The sequence below is a fragment of the Gossypium hirsutum genome, chromosome D06 (genome assembly GCF_007990345.1).
Source record: "Gossypium hirsutum isolate 1008001.06 chromosome D06, Gossypium_hirsutum_v2.1, whole genome shotgun sequence".
In the NCBI taxonomy this organism is placed as follows: domain Eukaryota; kingdom Viridiplantae; phylum Streptophyta; class Magnoliopsida; order Malvales; family Malvaceae; genus Gossypium; species Gossypium hirsutum.
The window spans coordinates 23,429,719-23,451,704 of record NC_053442.1 but is presented as its reverse complement, the minus strand read 5'-3'; the positions used below and the strand labels follow the sequence as shown (position 1 = coordinate 23,451,704).

Here is a 21,986-nt window from a genome sequence, read left to right as displayed (position 1 = left end):
ATTCACAATGTGGAAGATCAAATTCTTTAAGTGAACTTAAGATGCCATCTTAAACAAGTCTGGTATTTTTTATCGGTTAATACAAACAAGTCTTAAATGCCAAAGGTACGTCTCATTGGAGTGAGAAGTTTTAAGCCTTTTAATTGACATTTCAGTCTCAAGCAGTGTGTACATCTTTGATTTGATAAAATAAAAATTATTTGGCATCCATCCATTACAGATAAGATTACGATTTCTAAATATTTCAATTCCATTATTTAAAGTCACGGTCAAGCTGTCTTTATATAAACATGCAACAAAAATTAAGTTTCTTTTGAAACTTGGTACATAGAAAACGCCTTTTAAAATAATCTTCCTAAAATTATCAAAATAAAGATGTATGCCTCCTACTGCTTCAGTTGCCACACTTGTCTTGTTCCTGATCCACAATGATAAACTCTTATCTCTAAGATTTTTCTTCTCCTCAAACCCCTATAAAGAAACACAAATATGATTAGTGGCCCCTGAATCAATGACCTAGTGGTCTATCGAGTCTTCCACTAAACGAGTTTCTATCATCAAGAGCTTCATACCTTTGCTTTTGGTAGCTAGGTTTTCCGTCCACTCTTTACAGTTTGTCTTGAATTGCCCTTTCTTACTGTAGAAGAAGCATTTAGGCTTTGGTAAGTCTTTAGGCTTTCTAGTTCTCTTCCTTACCACTTGTGGTGGCCTAGAGACTTTAGCCTTTCCTTTCTTAGCACGCTTTCCCTTCCCTTTTGAAGAAGAAGTGATGACTATATTTGAGTTTGCTCTTCGGACCGACTAATTGTCGCTCAACATTAACCCATAAGATTGTAACACCTTCATGAGTTGTGTAAGAGTTAGGTTTTCATTGCCAAGGTTATATACGGCCTGAAAACCAACAAAATCCTTTGCAAAGCTTTTGAACAGCACCTCAATTTGCGTGTTCTAGTCCAAATTGGCCTTATTGTTTGCAACCTTGGCAAAGTAGCCCATAAGAGTGATCATATGGTCTTTGACCGGAGTATCGGGCTTTTGTTGGGCATTCATCAATATAGTTATGGAAGACTATCAAGCTGAGCCAACTTGGCCTCCGAACATGTCTTCTAGCTTATCTAGTATCACTTTAGCAGTCTTACAACTCTCCAATTTCTTAAATAAAGTGTTGGGCATGCTTGTCAGTATATAGCAATGATCTATCTCATCAGACTCTTCCTAGTGTTTTCTAGCCTCAACTTGAGTGGTCGGAGAGTACTTAGTATCAATAAAACTTTAAGGTTATCACAGCTCAAGACAATTATTAGGTTCCTTTTCCATTCCTTATAGTTCTTTCTGTTTATTTTTTTTCAGCGAGTACGTTCAATAAGGAGTTTGTTCCATTTTTGAACTGAAAATAAAATATTCATATATTCTATCTTTGTATTAAGCACATGTTTGAAAACATTTTGAAACATTACAATATGCACTAAGATGATGCATACGTCTTACATTAAACCTTGAAAACATTTATAAACTATTAGAATGATAATTCCCACACCCATTGAGTTAAGCCACCCTAGGGTGATCATGATCAACTAGTAAGAACATGAATCTTCATCCAATTAGTACATGAACCTAATTCCTTAGGCATTCGAACATACTAATAATTGTGTAATGTTTGGCCATCATTCTAACTTAAGTAGAGCTCTGTGGGGAGTTACTCAACACCTATCGCATCATGCACCAAAAATGAGTCATCTTGGGACAATCTCACCGAGTAGCATGCTTCGATTGGTTGTCCTCTTTTGAACATAGGAATTCTTGACTTATCGCTTGATAATGCTTACCACAAAGGCGAGTCCAATTATCATTTGATCGCAAGAGAATTCTTCTTACTTTCAAGAAATCTCCTCAGTGAAATCCACATAGTAATCCTACCGTGGGCTAGTGCACTGGTCATGCCATCACAAGATACCAGTGGTGGAGACCATAGGTCTTGTTTAGGGACCTTCTCCCACTCAATATTTTAAAAACATACAATGTTTATAATTTTTGGTTTCAATCATGAATAATCAATATATGCATTACAAGTATATGTGGCATTCTTTCCTAAACTATATGACATGCTTATCTCATGTATGCATGGCATGTTATGGAAATTTTATAATATTCACATGATATTATTCACAAGAGTCAATGAAAAAATTTTGATTCTTCGCAGCTTTCTTTAAAGGAAAAAAACCAAAGAAGTGAACATGAACCGTGCACCAGGTAGGTTACCAAGAAAGGAAGGCGAATTGTGTTTGACCATTTAAAAACCAAGCTTTTCCTTACCAAATCCAATCTGAGACATTCATCTTCTCATTACCACATTTCTCATAGTAATCAAATAACCTAAATAAGTGAATGGAACAATACAACACATGTATTTTCTCATTACCACACTTGTTATGTTTAATATATCAACTGTGAATCTTCTCATGCATATATGTCACAATTTTATCATAAATAATTATTAAACAAATATATAAAGATATGACTAATAAAATAAAATTGTCAGTCAAGGTTTCCATGGTTCTATTTCTAGAAAATAAATGAAAAACCAAAAAAGTATATAGTTTTTCATCACAAGGCATTCCTTGTGTCTTTTATCGCCATCGCTCCATCTTCTCTTCGCCATGGAATCCTTTTTGGAAAAATTACATGGAATCCTTTTTAGAAAAATTACATGGAATCTTTTTTGGAAAAATTACATTTATGTCCTATGTTCATTTTTGGCTCACAAAAATTCTATAAATAAAAAAAATCCTAAGTGGAGATGATAGTCCACAATCTATTTCCTACGAACTATAACCTTGGCAAAAAAATAATTATTACATAACAAATATATAAAATTACATTTATTCACATACATTCCCCTAAACATGTGAATGATTACAAGAATGCCACATCTTATCAAATATTAATCAAACAAGATGAAGATAGAGATTCGATCTTGTTTTACACCATAAACATAGCACAACTTGTCATGATACCAATTATTGGAAAAAAATCCAGTTTGAAAACGGATTTCTTGCACAGTGGAAAATTAAAATTTTGAAAATTGACCTAATTTGTAATATTTATAGAAATAAATTGTAACTGAATTCGTATACGTGTTTTCTGCTAAGCAAATCCTTGATTTTTTTGGCTTTCAACCAAATGGTCTTCTCCACTATTCTCGTACCATGAACTGCTCGAGTGTGGGTCCGAACCAATTGAATCAAACACAAAACTCGAAAAAGTTTTCCTTTTGGGGTGAAAACAAAAATTCCTTCTTCTTTAATAGAAACCTATAAAATTGTTATTCTAAAAAATATGTTTATAAGTTGAGAATAAATTCTCTCTATTTTTTACCAGAATAACGATCTCTCAAAAGTTCTCTAAATAGCTCTATCGATGTCATATATTTAAAGGAAGAAAATGTAGAAGCCTTGTAAAGTTGTAGAAGTTTATTTCCACTAGAAAAACAAATCCTAGTTTACCTAGGGTATTGGGGGTGGCAACACTAGTTAATGATACTAGGGTTTTTTCGTCTCATCACCTTATATGAAGGGTTTTGGGCCTCTCTCACATCTCGTCCAATTATGAGTACTTTCTAGGCCTTTTTGACCTAGTACTCTATAATATTATCCAACACAACTCAGTTTTTCTATTTCCTAAAATATAATTTAATATCTACATATTAAATAAAATTTTCACCCCAATATTACCTTAGTAAAATTTTGACAATTTTACATATGGTAAAATTTTGATGATTTTACCCTCGATAAAATTTTGAGAAAATTCATTCAATATGTTCACTATGAACAAATTATTTATTTTCATTTTCGGGCTTCAAAACAATCCAAAAACATAAACTCATTCATCCATCATTTTTTAAGTAATCCTATATAAAATTGCAAGTTTCCATTTCCATTTTCATATCCATTTCTATTTTTGGAAACCTACATTCATTTCCAAATGATTCTATTTCTCTATTTCAGTGAAAACCATAATCATTCTTGAATGTTTCCCATTTCTCTTTTTCTATTCATTCTGTTCATTTCTATTCAAACACACAATTCATTTTTGGTTTCAATGAGCTAGCAGTGGGCGCCGATTTGACATATGTAGTTAAGGCTCAAATGATTAATAATTAACTTCCAGCTTTTCACCTATTAATTCTATACTCATTTAGTCACCAAGTCATTCCACTATAGCATTGTGATTGAGCTCTCCCCAATGACATCAAATCATTTCACTATAATATTGTGATTGAGCTCTCCCAACGACATACCATTACAAAAGCAACTACTCAGTGCTCATCCAATTACCTTATTATTAGTGTGTTGCCCTCATAGGATATCCTTAATCTTTTTAGAATAATATTTTTTCTCCCAATATGACCCTATTTTATCTCATGGTAACCATTACATTTGTAACAACCCGAATTTGGGGCTACTCAGAATAGCGGTTTCGGGACCACAAATTTGACGAAAATGAAATTTATTTTCATTATATTTTTATGGTCTACGATTTCACAAAATGATTTCGTGAAAATTTCGTTCGAAAATTTTGGCGTTTGGGCACTCAATTTAGTCAAAAGGACTAAATTATAAAAAGTGCAAAAGTTGAGTTCTATATGTTAGAGGTGTCCAGTTGTTATGAAATTTTAAATTGGAGGTCTTTATAACATTTTCCTTTATGAAAAGTCAATCACTATAAAATAGTGATCAAGTCCTCCATCACAAATATGGATGACCTGTGACCACGTTTACGTTTCATCAACCACGTAATGCCAAAGAAAGGATATCATTTACCCATGTTTTGGGATATGAATTCCACTATTGTGAATGATGCTACGTACTACAGAAGTCGTACACCCAACGCACTAGCTTTCAGTTCCTTATCTCTTTGGACTCAAGTTTTTACTTACATCAAAATGTTTGAGTCACAAATACATAGTCCACCATCCATTCAGGCTTTAGGTATGTTACACTATGAACATCACAAGTGAATAAATTCATAAACAGATTTAGAGCCTATTCTGCTTGGGTTATGCCTGATGTACTGTCAGTCTAGTGAGTCACATCTATGTCTCTATCCTTTGAGAGTCATCCACTCTAATGCCCAAGATAAGACATCTCACCAATTGGACTTGATAGATGACATATTAGTCTTTCAATTGGTTTGCTCATTTTTGATTAGACTAAGGACATATTTAGGGTTGTCTACTAATACAAGTTGTCTTTCTATACTACTACCCAACCATGTAATATCGCTTAGTATTAGCTAAACATTAGGCAACCAATGAGAAACATTTGCTTCCATTTTGCTTTGCGTGCAAAAACCATGTGTGGACAATATACAAAGTATTAATGTAATTCATGAATAATTTTATTAACCAATCTGTTCGAAAAAATTACAAGTGTACTTAGATGAAAATACTACACTCAGGGTACCAGATCCAATAGGTACACTTGAGGAGCTTAAGGTTTAGCTTTAGGAACTTTTGGACCGTGAGTTTATAAGACTGAGTGTTTCACCATGGAGAGCTTTAGCCTTGTTCGCTAAAAAAAAGATGGATCTATGAGACTTTTTATCGATTACTAGCAACTAAACAAGTTGACTATAAAGAATAAGTATCCCTTACTAAGGATTGATGACTTGTTTGATCAATTCAAAAGTGGCACTAGATTTTCCAAAATCAGCTTAAGGGTTGGATACTATTAGTTGAAGGTGAAGGAATCTGACGTACCTAAGACTACATTCAGGACTTGAAATGGACATTATGAGTTCCTAGAAATGCCCTTTGGTCTTACAAATGCTCTGACTACTTTTCTGGACTTAATAAATCGGGTATTTCAACTTTACCTTGATCAATTTGTTGTTGTCTTCATCGATGACATTTTGATCTACTCTGAGTTCAAATTTAGGCACATTGTACATTTGAGGGTTGTTCTACAGATCCTCCATTAGAAGAAGCTTTATTCTACGTTGAGTAAGTACAAATTCTGGCTTTGAGAGGTGATCTTGGATTGGAAGCAGCCTAGGAATGTTAGTAGGATCCAAAGTTCCCTTGTATTATCCTGTTATTTTTGGAGGTTTGTAGAAGGATTTTCGTTTATTGTGGCTCCTATGACTTTGTTTTCAAAGAAGTGTGCTCCTTTTAAGTGGACTGAGGAGTACCAAGCCAGTTTTGAGAAGCTTAAGTCTGTGTTGACTCAAGCACCAATTCTGATTTAGCCTGAGTCTAGGAAGGATTATGTGGTTTATAGTGATGCATCTCATGCCTATCTTGGTTGTATGCTTATTCAAGATGATAGTAGCCTATGCATCAAGACAACTTAAATCGCACGAGTGCAATTACCGGACTCACAAGCTTTAGCTAGGAGCTGTAGTTTTTGCCCTTAAAATTTGGAGACACTATCTGTATGGTGAGAAGTGTATCATTTACATGGATCACAAGATCCTTAAGTACCTTCTCTCCTAAAAGGAGCTAGACTTCAAGCAACGAAGATGGATAGAGTTGCTTAAGGACTATGATCGTACCATTGAGTACCACCCGGGGAAAACTAATATCGTGGCAGATGCATTAAGTAGGAGGTCGATAAGTGATTTGAGAGCAATGTTTGCTAAGCTAAGTTTGTCTGAGGATGGAGGTTTGCTTGCGGAGTTGCAAGTAAAACCTAACTTGGTTGATGAGATTAATATGAAGCGACCTCTAGATATGTCTCTTATGGCATGGGTTAAGTAGATTGAGGAGGGTAAGATTATAGACTTTGGTTTAATTCTGATGGAGCCTTGTGCTATCGTGGGAGGTATTGTGTACAGTCTATCATTCGAAAAGTGTATAGTAGGCCTTATGCTATGCATCCTAGTGGGAATAAGATGTACCAGGATCTGAGAGAATTGTATTGGTGGTCAGGTTTTAAACATGATGTAACCGATCTTGTGGCTAAGTGTCTAACATGCCAGCAAGTGACAGCTGAGCATCAGTTCCCTGTTAGCTTGTTATAGCCTATTCAAATTCCTCAGTGGAAGTGGGAGCGAATGAATATGGATTTTCTTAGTGGGTTACCTTTGAATCCTACTAAGAAAGATTTAGTCTGGTTAACTCTAGATAGGCTGACTAAGTCAACTCACTTCCTACCTGTCCGTACAGATTACTCTCTACTGTAGTTGGTGAGATTGTATATTTCAAAGAAAGTGAGACTGCATGGGGTACTGGTATTGATTATCTCTGATTGGGATCCTAGTTTTACATCTCTATTGTGGAAGAACTTGCATGAGGCTCCGGGTACTCAATTGGACTTTATCACGGCTTTTCATCCGCAATCAGATGAATAGTTTGAGCGAGTTATACAGATTTTTAAGGATATGTTCAAGGAAGATGTAATCGACTTCTAAGGTAGTTGGGAGGAGCATTTATCGCTAGCAGTGTTTGCGTATAATAACAACTTTCAATTGAGAATTTAGATGGCACCTGGAAACACGAGAATATAAACACTTTTTCATGCCCTTTTTAACTCAAATTCATGCAGTTTCGATAAAATTCTTGTCAAAAAATATATAATAATTATAAAATAATTAAATTTTACTTAAATATTTAACATGTTGAATTTTAATTAATTTTATATTAAATTTTGATTAATTTTGATTTATTTTTGACAAATTCGCACATAGGGCGAAAAACAGCTCGATAGACATTGCTAGAAGCGCAAAACCAAGAAGCAATTTTTGAAGCATCGAGGCGAATTAATTTTTCAGTCGAAGACAGTCCAAATTATGAATATTAATTCATAATATAATTAATTTTAATTTTAATCAAATTTATTTTGGGTTAAATAATTATTAATAATTAATTTTGAAAAGAGGCCCAATTAAGCTGAATCGAGAAAACCGATCCAACCGAGAACTGGGCTGCCAAAAATCATCCCACATGCTGGCCCAATCAGCTTATTTGGCTTGCAAAATAGCCCTTACAGACTCTTTGAATTTGCATTCAAACCCCTCCACAATTCATGCCTTTCTAGATTTGCCCCTACCTTAAAATAGCAAGTTTGAAACCATCAAACTTGTGACATGTGTGGCCAGCTATGGGGGACTCTATGGCTGCTAATTTTTTCTATTTTTGTAGCCTGCTCAATCTATAAAAACCCCCCATTGGCTGCCCATTTCAAACACATCTCAAAACCTCTCATCTTTTTACTTCTCTCTTCAGTCCCCTTTTGTTGCTCTTTATTTTCTTCCCCGTTCCCTAGTCGATTCACCTCTTGAAAAAGAATCCTTCAATCACCATTTGGAGCAACATTCAAGTGTTCGTGGAAGTCTCAGTTCAACAAGAATAAGCGGAGAAGGAGGAACGAAGAAAACTAGTCAAGCCTTAGAGAAACATCGGGTTTGATTCTTGTTCCTTATCCTTTAAAATTTATTGTTGTTGTTATGAACATGCCTATGAATAATTGTGATGTTGATATGTTTAATTTAATTAATATGGCTTAAATTTAATTCGTGTTAGGTTGATTGTATTTTGTCCACTTAATTTATTTAAATTGTGTTCGTGTTTTTATAGGCCTTGGTAAGATGTTTGATTAAGTAAAATCATGAGTAAGTTATTCTTGCATTACAATTGTAAGGTAGCTAATGAATTAATTATTTAAACGGATTAAAATTGTAATTAATTGACACTATACTTAATCAATGCACGTTTAATCATCTAAGGTAGCTGAGGGTTCAATGAGCATCGGTATCTAACGATACATTAGCCTTGCATAACTTGTAAGATTATTGTGATTAAACTATTTCAAGGTAGGAATACATTGTTACCTCACGTAATCTTTTATGTGCTTATGAGATGGAATTAATTGTTTGAATTGGCATAGAGATATGTACAAGAGATTTTTTTTAATTTCATAATTATGATTGTGCATTAACACATATTCTTATTAAAATTGGCTTAATCAGTTGAATTGACATAGAGATATAGTCAAAAGATAAATGGATTTTGGCAGGTGTGTATGTTCATAAGTTAGCAAATTACCAAGTTGCTGTGAATTTATTCGTAACAACATGAACATGAGTTTAGTAATTCTAAGCTAAGAAATGTAATTAATCTAACACAATTATGTCATCTTGATTAAAATCATCTTTTGAAATCGTGCATTGGAACTTTTCTTTTCTCTTTATTTATTTTACTAAGTTGAAAATCTTAGTTTTTAATCACCTCCTCAAATCAAAATATTTTTCATCACCAAAGTGTTTTTAATTGCAATCATAAATAATTTTTTTCACAGTCCCTGTGGGTACGATAACTCTACATATACTTGTCATTTTATTACTTGTTGTGATTGTGTACACTTGCACATTTCTGTCGTTCTAAGTTTTTGGCGCCATTGTCGGGGACTATTTTAAAAAGTCATTATTTGTGAATTTGTGAATTTTGCATTTTGGTTTATCTTTCTGTTCAATTTTAACTTTATTAATTTTTTCTGTGTTGTTTCAGGTGTTTATGATTATTGATTAAATTATCAATTTACTCGCTATAGACCCTAAGATTGAAAGAACTTTTCGACAGTGAAGAAGACAAGCATGTCAGAGAAGGGCCGAAGAGATGAACTATAAATATTCGAATCAAGGAGACGGAGCAAACCCTGCTCAAAATTCTATCATTATTACTAATGAAAGGGATAGAGCTCTAAGACAATATGTCATGCCAGTTTTTCATGATCTTAATCCGGGTATTAGGAGACCCAAAATTGAGGCACAACAATTTGAGCTGAAGCCAGTCATATTCCAAATGCTTCAGACATTGGGCCAATTTAGTGGAATGCCTATCGAAGATCTTCATCTTCACTTAAGACTGTTTATGGAGGTGAGCGATTCTTTCAAGTTAGCCGGAGTACCCAAAGATGCACTACGATTAAAGTTGTTCCCATATTCGCTAGGGGACAGAGCTCGAGCCTGGTTGAATTTATTTCCACCAAATTCCATTTCCACGTGGAAAAATTTAGAAAAAAGATTCCTCATGAAGTATTTCTCGCCTAGCAAGAATGCTAAGTTGAGGAACAAGATCACTGCTTTCCAACAAATGGATGATGAGTCCTTGTATGAGGCATGGGAAAGGTACAAAGAATTATTATGGAAGTGTCCTCGTAAGGGAATCCCTCATTGCATCCAACTTGAGACGTTTTATAACGGTCTCAATGCTTACACAAGAATGGTAGTTGACGCTGCTACTAATGATTCTCTCCTTTCTATGTCTTATAATGAGACTTATGAAATCATTGAGAGAATTTTCAACAACAATAATCAATGGTCAACCAATCGAGTAGCGTTAGGAAGACGAGTCACTGGAATACATGAAGTGGATCCACTCACTTTACTTGCATCTCAGGTATTTTCAATTTCCTCAATGCTTAAAAATTTTACCATTAATTGGTTTAATAGTTTTGCAGCTCAGCCACCCAAGCAATTTGAAAATATAGCTTATGTTTATTATGGAGAAGGACAATTGTTAGAAGAATGTCGATCAAACCCAGGATTTGTGTATTACATGGGTAATCAGAACCAGAATAGAGGAAGGCAAGGACTGTAATTCAATTCTTATAACCCATCTTGGAGAAACCACCCTAATTTTTCTTTAAGTAACTAAGAGGCTAGAACTAGCAACACTTTTGCCCAACCTAGACTAACCTAGCCACCTGTTTTTACCCTACAAGCTCAAAAGCAACCTCAAGTTGTAACTTCTAATGGCTTAGAAAACTTGTTGAAGGCATACATGGCTTAAAATGATGCCTTAATCCAAAGCCAAGTAGTTATATTGAAAAACCTGGAAAACCAAATGGGCCAGCTTGCCACTGAACTAAAAAATTGTCCACAAGGTGTTTTGTTTAATGATACGGAGAATCCAAGAAATCTAGGGAATGAGCATTGTAAAAAATTAACATTGAGGAGCAGAAAGACATTAGAGCCCAACACTGTCAAAGTTGAAGTAGAGCCAGTTGATGCTCAAGACTCAGTGGAAGTTCAACCGAGTATTGAAATTTCAAATTCACTAGAACCAGAATCTGCAAAATCTGATAAGGTAACTTTTGAACCAGTTAATTCTGATAAACTAACAACTTCGTTAGATGCAGAATTGCCATAGAAGATGAGTCAACCAGTTCCAGTAAAGAAGCCTCCACCACCCTACCTTGAAAGGCTTCAAAAGCATAAACAAGAAGTCCAGTTCAAGAAGTTTCTAGACGCACTCAAGCAACTTCATATCAACATCCCGTTGGTAGAAGCACTTGAACAAATGTCGAACTACGTCAAATACATGAAGGATATCTTTCCCATGAAATGAAAACTTGGAGAATTTGAGACGGTAGCCTTGATAAAGGAATGCAATGCATATCTTCAAGAAAAACTACCCCCGAAGTTAAAGGATCTTGGATGTTTTACCATACCTTGCAACATTGGAGCAACATATTGTGGTAAGAAACTATGTGATTTGTATACGAGTATCAACTTGATGCCCATGTCAATATTTAGGAAGTTGGGGATAGGTGAAGTTAGACCTACTACAGTTACACTTCAATTAACAGATCGGTCCTTAGCATTTCTAGATGGATAAAATCAAGAATGTATTGGTACGTGTAGACAAATTTAGTTTTCCTACTGACTTTGTTATTCTAGACTTTGAAGAAGATAAAGAAGTGTCAATCATCCTAGGAAGACCTTTCCTAGGAACTGGAAGAACCCTTATCGACGTGCAGAAGTCCGAGCTTACTATGCGTGTTCAGGACGATCAGGTAACATTTAATTTTTTAAGTCTATGCGATTTCCTAACACACTTCATGATTGTTCTGCGGTATCTGAATTAGAGGAATTAATCATGGAAAAACAACTCAACTATGTTAAGGACCCATTAGAGCAAATTTTGACATCCGACCCTCCAAGTGATGAAGAGGGGGATGAATACTTAGCTTTGCTAGAAGCTAATCAAAAGGGATTTAATTCACAATCTCGCTTTGAATCTTTGGAGTTAGAAAGTAGAGATTACATCCAACCAAAAGCATCAATCGAGGAGCCACCTAAACTAGAACTGAAGGTACTTCCCTCACATTTAAAATGTGTTTATTTATGTAATGCTTCTACTCTGCCTTTGATTGTTTTAGCAGAATTAATGGAAGAGCAAGAAGAGAAACTCATCCTAGTGTTGAAACAATTCAAGAAGGCTATCGGATGGACCATAGCCAATATTTGTGGCATTAGTTCATTTATATGTATGCATAAGATCATCTTGGAAGATGGAAAGAAGGGGATGATTGAGGGACAACAAAGATTAAACCCCATCATAAAGGGCGTGGTAAAGAAAGAAATCATTAAGTGGTTAGATATGGGTATAATTTACCCCATCTCAGACAGTTAGTGGGTAAGTCTTGTCCAGTGCGTGCCAAAGAAAGGAGGTATTACGGTCGTCGAGAATGAGAATAAGGAGTTAATAACAACCAGAATAGTTACGGGATAGAAAATTTGCATAGTTTCTCGGAAAATGAACAAGGCACCAAGGAAAGATCATTTTCTTTTACCGTTCTTAGATCAGATGCTAGATAGACTCGCGGGACGAGACTATTATGATTTTCTCGATGGATACTCGGGGTATAATCAGATTACAGTAGCGCTAGAAGATCAACATAAAACAACATTCACAAACCCATACAGTACATTTGCATTTAGATGCATGCAATTTGGTTTATGTAATGCACCTGCTACATTTCAAAGATGTATGATGTCTATTTTACTGACATGGTTGAAAAGTATTTGGAAGTATTTATGGATGATTTTTCAGTGTTTGGAGACACTTATGATGATTTCCTAGCCAATCTAGCTAAGGTACTAAGGCGATGCGAAGAAACAAACCTCCTACTCAATTGGGAAAAGTTTCATTTTATGGTAGGAGATAGAATTGTTCTAGAGCATTGGATAACGAGACATGAAATCGAGGTAGATAAAGCAAAGGTAGATGTTATTGAGAAACTCCCTCCTCCAACATCTGTAAAGAGTGTTAGAAGCTTTTTGGGCCACGCCAATTTCTATCGAAGATTTAGCAAGGATTTCTCCAAAATTGCTAAACCCTTATGCAAATTATTGGAAAAGGACACGATGTTCAAATTTGATGAGGAGTGCTTAAGAGCTTTCAATGATTTGAAGAGTCGATTAGTTTCAGCACCCATTACCGTCACACTGGACTGGGATTTGCCATTTAACTGATGTGTGACGCAAGTGACTTTGTGATAGGAGCTATCATGGGACAGTGAAGGAAAAAAGTTTTTCATCCCATCTACTACGCAAGTCGGACTCTAATGGGAGCTCAGTTGAATTATACAGTAACAAAGAAAGAGCTACTTGCTATTGTGTTTGCTTTTGACAAGCTTCGATCTTATCTTGTAGGTACCAAAGTGACTGTCCATACTGGCCATTTGGCAATTAAATATTTACTTGCCAAGAAAGATGCTTAGCCAAGATTAATCTGACGGGGTACTTCTACTTCAAGATTTTGATCTAGAAATTCAAGATCGAAATGGAGTAGAAAACCATGTAGCAGACCACTTGTCCAAGTTGAAGCCGCAAGAAGGGACTTCTCCAGTTATACCCATTCAGGAGACACTCTCAGATGAACACATACTGAAGGTAAATCATGTCCATAATACCCCTTGGTTTGCTGATATTGCTAAATTTTTAGCTTATGGTTTGATGTCGATTGATAAGATGTATCATCAAAAGAAAAAGTTTCTTAACGATGCGAAGTACTATTTTTGGGAATAGTCATATTTGTTTAAGAAATGTGAAGATCAAATGATCAGGAGATGCATGATAGAAGATGAAGCACATAAGATTTTATATCATTGTCACATAGCTCCAAGTGGGGGACACTTCAAAGGTACTTGTACTGTGGCCAAAGTATTGCAAGCCGGATTCTTTTGGCCAACACTATCGAAAAACGCGTATGCTTACATAATGAGTTGTGGTCGATGTCAAAGGGTTTGAAACATCACCAAAAGAAATGAGATGCCCCAAAAAAATCATTGAGGTAAAATTATTTGATGTTTGGGGTATTGACTTCCTTGGTCCTTTCCCTCTATCTTTTGGTCACAAGTACATATTGGTAGCAGTAGATTACATGTCTAAGAGGGTTGAGGCCGAGGCATATCCAACGAACGATGCTAAGGTTGTGATGAAGTTTTTGCAGAAGCATGTGTTCACAAGGTTTGGAACCCCGAGAGCTGTCATTAGTGATGAAGGGTCTCACGTTGTGAACAAATGGTTGAAATGGTTACTCGTCAAACATGGAGTGAAGCACAAGGTTGCCATAGCTTACCATCCATAGACGAATAGGCAAGCTGAATTGGAAAACAAAGAGATCAAAGGCATACTCAAAAAGGTAGTTTGCCGAATCGACGAGATTAGTCCAAAAGACTGGATGATGTTTTATGGCCTACAGGACAGTATACAAGACACCTTTAGGGATATCACCCTACAGGTTAGTTTTTGGGAAAGCCTGTCATCTGCCCTTGGAGTTAGAGGACAAAGTTTACTAGGCTCTCCAACATCTAAACTTGGATCTTAAGCTTGCTAAAGAGAAACAAATGCTTCAAAACAACTAGTTAGAAGAGTTTCGAATGTTCTCATACGAGAATGCCAAATTACTCAAGGAAAGACTAAAAAGATGACATGACAAGCACATTCGAGTTTGAGAATTTGAAGTAGGTCACCAAGTCTTATTATTCAATTCCAGATTAAGGTTCTTTCTAGGTAAGTTAAAATCATGTTGGTCCGGTCCATTTACGATTCACCAAGTTTATCCATACGGAGTTGTCAAACTTCAAAGTAAGGGAGTTAATTTTCGAGTCAATGCTCGACGCTTAAGACATTACTGGGGGGATAGAATTGAAAGGGATCAAATCTCGTTCATTTTATTAGATATTTAATTTTTTTCGTTTCTCTTTTTAAATAAATGATTTAGGGTATATTTTCAGGATTACTATCGTTAAACAAATTCTATCTAAGAGATTCGAACTTAAGCGGGATCGCTTGTGACCCTTCCAATCTTTCTTGGAAATTGATTTTAACATGATTTTCTAAGAAATTATTCCCTAAATGGAAAATTAAATTTTTATTTTTTCAAAAAAAAAGGTCAATTTTGATCCAAGTCTTGATTGCAACTCAATTTTCAATTTTTCTTTAAGTTTAGGTACTTAATTGAATTATTTTCAAATTTTGGTTGCTCTTTTTGTAAATATTAAAAATTAGATGTCTCTTTTTGTAAATATTTTCAAAGGCATCTAGAATAAAGGCTTTTAATTTAATTTAATAAATAAGATGATAATAAATAGTATATAATTATATTTATTATAATATATATTAATTATTATCAACTTTAAATAGAATTAGGATTAGTTTAAATTTGATCATATTAATAATTTTTATTTTAATAAATTAATAGCAAATAATAATTTAATATACATTATATTGATTATTAATTGTTATTTACTTTGTGTATAATTAGAACTTAGAATATTTTAATTATTAATTTCTTCTAAGAATTCTAATTGAACTCCTACCCTATTTACTATAAATTCCACCCACCTTCTCCACTTTTTCATATCACCTTAACCGAACCACACCAACACCCACCATCGGCACCAGCCACCCCAACACACGCCAGTTGCTACTTTCAGCTCCAGCCCACAAGCGCCAATAGCCAGCAGTCAACTCCATGTCGCTGTACCTGCTCGCACGCCCAGTAGCTTTCACACTGGCTGGCGCGCCCAGCAACTCGCCAGGCCTTGCTCAACGTACCTGCCTGCTGGACGCTCTCCAGTATCCGCACAGCACACGCGTGCCCTGCCTCCACACATTACTACTACCTTCATTGCACCAAGCCTCTGCGCACACTTGCTAGGCACACACCCTTGCCTAGCGCACCACACCATCGCACCGACCTCTTTTACTTTATATTTATTTCTTTGAGTTTTAATTTTTATACAGAGGTGGTAAGAAAGTTTTCTTCTAAACTTTAATTTGTTTTAATTATTTAACTTTAGAAGCAGACCCAGAAAAATAAAAATAAAAAAATAAAATGAAAAAGGAAAGATAACGAGGGAAAATAAAAAAGAAAAGAAAAGGAAAAGAAAAAAAGAGGTATAAAAGGATGCCACAGGGCAGCGTGCTATTAGTCAACGCTACTACATCAACAAAAAATTAATGCTGTTAGTCTCATGTACCAATATAACTGACAAAAAAAAGTTCAGCTACTAATCTAGGACCAAAGAATGATAAGTTCTAATTTGAGAGAAGAGGACAAGTTTGAGTACCAATTTCATATTTAATCCTTAATTTAAGTATCGCCACTTCTTGAATAAGTGTGAGTTCTAGCCTAGTTGTTAAGAGCAAGCTAAGCTTCCTTGGTGAACTAAGTTTGATTGCCCTCTCCTTATTTTTTTTAAAGATTTTTGCAATTAAATTGTTGGTCAAAGCCCCTATTGTCGTCCCTCATTGTTTCCTTATAAGAGAGATTTTTTCCCCTTGCAATGCTCTACTTTCCCTTCCTACTCCTTATTTCACTCCACATGTCCCCTTTCCTTTTTTCCCCCATTTTTACTCCATTTGTCTCCCTTTCTTTCAAAATTATAAAGTGTTGACTAGGGTAGCCGTGCAACCCTTGTAGTGTATGCGATCCGTTTTTTATTTTCATTCTTGCAACACTCTTTCTTTTTCTCTCCTTCCTCCTCCCTTTCAACCTACTTGTGCTGGCCACTCTTGGTTGCTTCTTTTTCTTTTCTTTTATTCAGACTATCTTATTTTCCACTACTATACGCCACTCCTCCTCCCTTACGCCACTCCTCTTAACCACCACCACCATCCGCCATCGTGACCGCCGTGGCCCACCACCAGCAAACCACCATATACCAATAGTTTTTCTTCATTTTTCTTTTTCTCTTCTTATATCAAAATTTTATTTATGTTATAACTCCAATCTATTCAGTCTCTCTAGTTGTGTGATATATTAGATATCAATGACATGATTCATAATCTTTGGTGATCCTTACCACAATATTCAATTATTTGTTTAGCAAGATCGTAAGTACTCCAAATCTTGGATATCATCAACATTTCCTAACTCTTAAAGGGATGACTGAACACTATATTCTAATTTCATGTTTTTGGGTTAAAGGATTGTTGTCAAGTGTGCAATACTCTGTTATTTAAGGAGTTGAGATTATATTTGATCGTAGAAGCGGAAGTATTAACAAAACAATCAATTTTCTATTTGAATCTCGTAAGGTTGGGCTTAATGAGGTAATAACAAAAAATTAACATATGTTAAATATTCAAATTTGGTTATTTATAATACCACAATTTAGATCGAAGAGTTTAGACGATCGAAAAGAGTTGTGTGCCTTACTTACGTACTTACATATAAAAGTGAAGCTTGATCATGTGATTATTATTAATATTAAATATTAGTTTAAATATGTGTTGGTCGTTTATGCCAATGTAATATTCCAAAATGGGGTAAGGTATGTACTATGGCTACAAACTTTCTACTGAACTGTCTGTTGATGGATGAATTTATATGATTGCTTTGACTCTCATGTTATGTGATCAAATCACATGTTTTTGATTCTGTAAATCGGATATCAAGATAAATCATGGATATTTTTATTTTTGTTCTGATAAATGCATGAAAAGAAATTCATTCCTACTGATTTTGTTAACAAAATCTGATCGCATGTTAAGCATGCTTATTGAGATATATTTGTTCTTGTACGTCATATCACATTGCATGGGGTTGGGACTATATTGAAAGGAGGAAGTTTCTGGCAGTTTAATGACCTGCACATTCTGGTGGTATATCCTCATTTTCTGGCAATATATTTGCAATATCTGGTAGCTTGTTTACAATTTTGTAGTGTTATTGGATGGATAAGTTATGGGGCAACTCTTTAATGGTGTGTAGCGGTGTTGGGTAAGAACTTCCCTAAAAAGGTCTACATTGAAATTATAATGTATACTGACATCTATAAAATTGGACTGCTTATATATTTTCTACTACCGTCTGAAATGTATGTTTTAAATTATTGTCTATAATATAAGTTAAGACTTATTAGCTCACCCCTTAGTTCTGATTTGATTTTAGATAATCCCCGAGGTTAGTACTTGGATGCGGCTGTTGGAGGAGTTTTCGAATGTTTTTATTCTTAAATACCTTAAACTTTATTAAATAGTTGTTTTTGGGACTGTAATAATTTTCTTATAGACTGTGGCATGAGACTTTATATTTGGAGATTTTTATTTTATATTTGCATGATTTGACGTTTTTATCTACTCGCTGATGTTTTATTGAAAATGCATGAAAAATCAAATTTTTAAAAAATCTTTTTTAAATAATTTTTCCATTGCAATACTTAAAAGTTGGTTTTTAACAAAATATAACTCAGATTTTCCGAAATAATTAGGACTAGTTTAGCATTGCTTTTGCAAAGTGCTATGGAAAATTGCTTTTGAGAAGTACTTTTGAAATGTTTGGTTTAAGTGTTTATTATTGCTGTCAAAAAGTACTTTTGAGAAATAAAATGTTCATTTAAGACATGGTATTATAAAGTAACAAATATAGATTTAAATAATGTTCAAATTAGTTAATATTATGATATTTTAAAAATAATATAAAAAATAATTTATTATAACTTCTTGTTAATATTTTAATATATAAAATATAATTTTTTAATATTTTTAAGAAATTAATATTAATTATTTTTAAAATTTAATTAAAATATATAAATTATATTTTAAATATTTGTAATTAGATATTAACACATTTTTATTATTTTAAGAAATGTTTTTTATTAATTTTTAATTAATGATTTTATTTTAAGATGTAATTTGAATATATACCCCATATTAGATATTAACATAATATAGAAAACATAAACCTAACAAATTAAAATATCACATGTATTTGGATTAAAGTTTCAATTTAAAATAAATTCACATTTGAGTCGTGGTTTGGTCATCGTTGTTAGACTTTGAGAGATGGAATTTGAACCAAAAAAATATAAAATTAAAATTATGATTTTGCCAAACTATGAACTCGTAGCACTAATTTGTATCTATAAATTATATACAATTCATACAGTCTTAAAATTGGTTGGAACCCACACTCAAAGTAGTTCATGGTGAAATAATAGCGAAGAAGACCGTTCGGTTGAAAGCTGGGAACCATGAATGTCTGCTAAGCCGAAAAGATAGGTACGAATTTGGATAAGGTTTATTGTTGTAAATATCACAAACCGAGTTAGCTTTCAAATTTTTAATTTTCCACTATGCAAGAAAATCATTTCCAAACTGCGGATTTTTCAAACAAGGCTAGCTAAGTACATCCAAATAAAACTCTCAAGTATACTGAAACTCTAATTAATCTAAACAAGGGTAATCGAGTACCAACTTGATTAGGAAATGACTAATATACTGTTTTATTAAATGACTACTATTATTATTTTGATGGCGTTTCTATCTTTCCATACTTTTATATGGTTTTTATATTTAAAAAATTAAAAATTAACATTTCTAGGATTAAACATGTTTTTAATGAATTTATAAACAAATTCTTTACCACTACACCAATATTAATTATCGAGTAAACTTTAAAAAACTTAATATAATGCCTAAAACTACTCATAATTCCTCACCAACCCATAAATAGGAAAATAATGCGTTTAAGCGTACTCAAACCTACATCCTCCTATATTGACAACAATGTTTATGTCAATTGTACTAAGATTCAATCTAGAATACACTAAATATTTTAACTGCACTCAAAATTTAATTTACATGATTAAAGAATGAAGTAAGACAATCACTTAAAAAAGAGAATGAAATACGACAATTAAATTAAATAAATTATAAATTATATCAAATTAAATTATTTTTATGTTAATAGAAATAAAAATTTCATCTCCAAATTAAAAATTGAATTTTTTTGGTTTTTTACTTAGAGATAGAATATGTTGATGAATATTTCTATAATATAAAGTTACAAGAAGAATAAATTGTAAATATAAATGTATATATATTATCATGTTATAGTGTGAAAGATGAGATAGGAGACAACCATGGTGGAAGAAGTGAAGCTTTTGAAGACATGGTCATCCCCTTTTGGTTTAAGGCCAATATGGGTGTTGAAGCTCAAATGTATTCAATACGAATCAATAGATGAAGATCTATCCAACAAGAGTGCTTTGCTTCTTCAGCTGAATCCCATCTACAAGAAAATTCCAATACTTGTTTACAATGGAAAGCCCATCTCAGAATCACTTGTCATTCTAGAATACTTAGATCAAACATGGACCCAAAATCCCATAATGCCCCAACATCCTTTGGAGAAAGCCAGGCAACGATTTTGGGCCAAATTTAATGATGAAAAGGTAATGGTTTTTTGCTAGGATTTCACATTCATTAGACGGTGAATAGTACTTTACAAATTCCTTATTGCAGCTTTTACCATCAATATGGAGTGTTTTCACCAAAGAAGGAAAACAAAGAGAGGAATCCATGGAAGAATTAGTGGAGAACTTGAAATTAGCAGAAGAAGAGCTGCAGGGAAAGAGATTCTTCAGGGGAGATAAGATAGGAGTGGCAGATCTTGCTTTTGGTTGGCTTGCCAACTTGATGAGTGTTTTCGAACAAGTGACTGGTTTCAAAGTAATTGATGGAAAATTTCTATTGTTATCTACCTGGATTTAACACTTTTTAGAAATCCCAACAATCAAAGATAACTGGCCATCTCACCACAAACTCGTCCTCACTTTATGAAAATTTCCATCCCCTTAAGTGACTTGTTTGTGAGAGTTTTCCATGGATGGTTTACATTAAAACTTATGCTATCACATGGATACCAATAAATTCAATATCTTTTTCTGAGTTTTTCTTCTTCTTCTAAAGCTAAGTAATTATTCTAAACATAAGCTACTTCAGTTTTTATTGATAAAAATAAAATATTTATTTATATGCCAATACGCTACAAACTTAAAGAAAAAGAAAGAGAATAAATTTTTGTGTATATTTCTTGTACAAGTGAACCTAGGAACTATACTTGGAAACTAAAGCTAAATTATAGCCTATAATCATGCTACAATCACATATTTATATTAACATTCCCTCTCAAACTCAAGTGGTGTTGTCGACTATAGCTTGAGTTTGGAAACTAAGTTTTGAAATCTGGTTAAAAGATACATTTTTGTGAGAATGTCTCCAATAGGGACTAAATTGAAAAGAAATCAAATGTGTAGGGGCCAAAGTGTAATTTTGCTAACATGTGAATTTGGATTGAATTGAATAGATTAGTTATTAAATTGGTTGAATTTATTTATTTAGATCAAGATGGATCTCAACCGGATTTAAATTGAGGGAAGGCGAAAGGTGTGGATTAGTCGTTCGTACTCAATCACGATAGTGTCGAAGTAAGTTCATAGTAATTAAATTATATCATTTTATTTCCTTATGTATTTGTATTTTATAATTAAGCAATTAATTATTATATAATTATACCCCTGATGGCACTTACGTGCCCTTGTACTTTGGTACCCTTGATCGCACCTACGTGCCCCTGTTGTACTTCGATACCCCTGACGCACTTACGTGCCCCTATTTTACTTCGGTACCCCTGATCGCACTTACGTGCCCCTGTTGTACTTTGATACCCCTGATCACTCTTACGTGCCCCTATTGTACTTCAATACCCCTAATTGCACTTATATGCCCTTGTTGTACCTTGGTACCCCTAATTGCACTTACGTGCCTGGTTGTACTTCGATACTCCAATAGCACTTTTGTGCTGTGGTTACGTTTCAGTAACATATTGTAACGTCCCAAAAATACATGTTTATGTTTTTTATAATTAATTGACACAAATATTTGTCTTCTTCAGTGGTTAAGTGTTC

At 34.0% G+C, this 21,986-nt stretch overlaps 1 protein-coding gene and 1 non-coding gene across 2 annotated transcripts; one reads left to right on the top strand and one right to left on the bottom strand.

Annotated features, from left to right (window-relative positions):
- Nucleotides 1-10,057: 10,057 nt before the first annotated feature.
- On the bottom strand, nt 10,058-10,164 carry LOC121218913 (small nucleolar RNA R71). Its single transcript, XR_005915397.1, has one exon. It is a non-coding gene; the product is annotated as a small nucleolar RNA R71 (small nucleolar RNA).
- A 9,995-nt stretch (nt 10,165-20,159) lies between these two features.
- Nucleotides 20,160-20,790, top strand: LOC107900058 (glutathione transferase GST 23). The gene is made up of 2 exons (XM_016825776.2): nt 20,160-20,471; nt 20,542-20,790. Exons 1-2 carry the CDS (start codon nt 20,160-20,162, stop codon nt 20,788-20,790), a joined length of 561 nt encoding a protein of 186 aa, XP_016681265.2.
- Nucleotides 20,791-21,986: the final 1,196 nt, after the last annotated feature.

What these genes read in the sequence shown, in the direction of transcription:
- LOC107900058 (XM_016825776.2), top strand. Translation starts at nt 20,160, where the DNA reads ATGGTGGAAGAAGTGAAGCTTTTGAAGACATGGTCATCCCCTTTTGGT. An exon ending in CCAAATTTAATGATGAAAAG is followed by an intron (nt 20,472 to 20,541) that starts GTAATGGTTTTT and finishes TCCTTATTGCAG; the next exon opens with CTTTTACCATCAATATGGAG.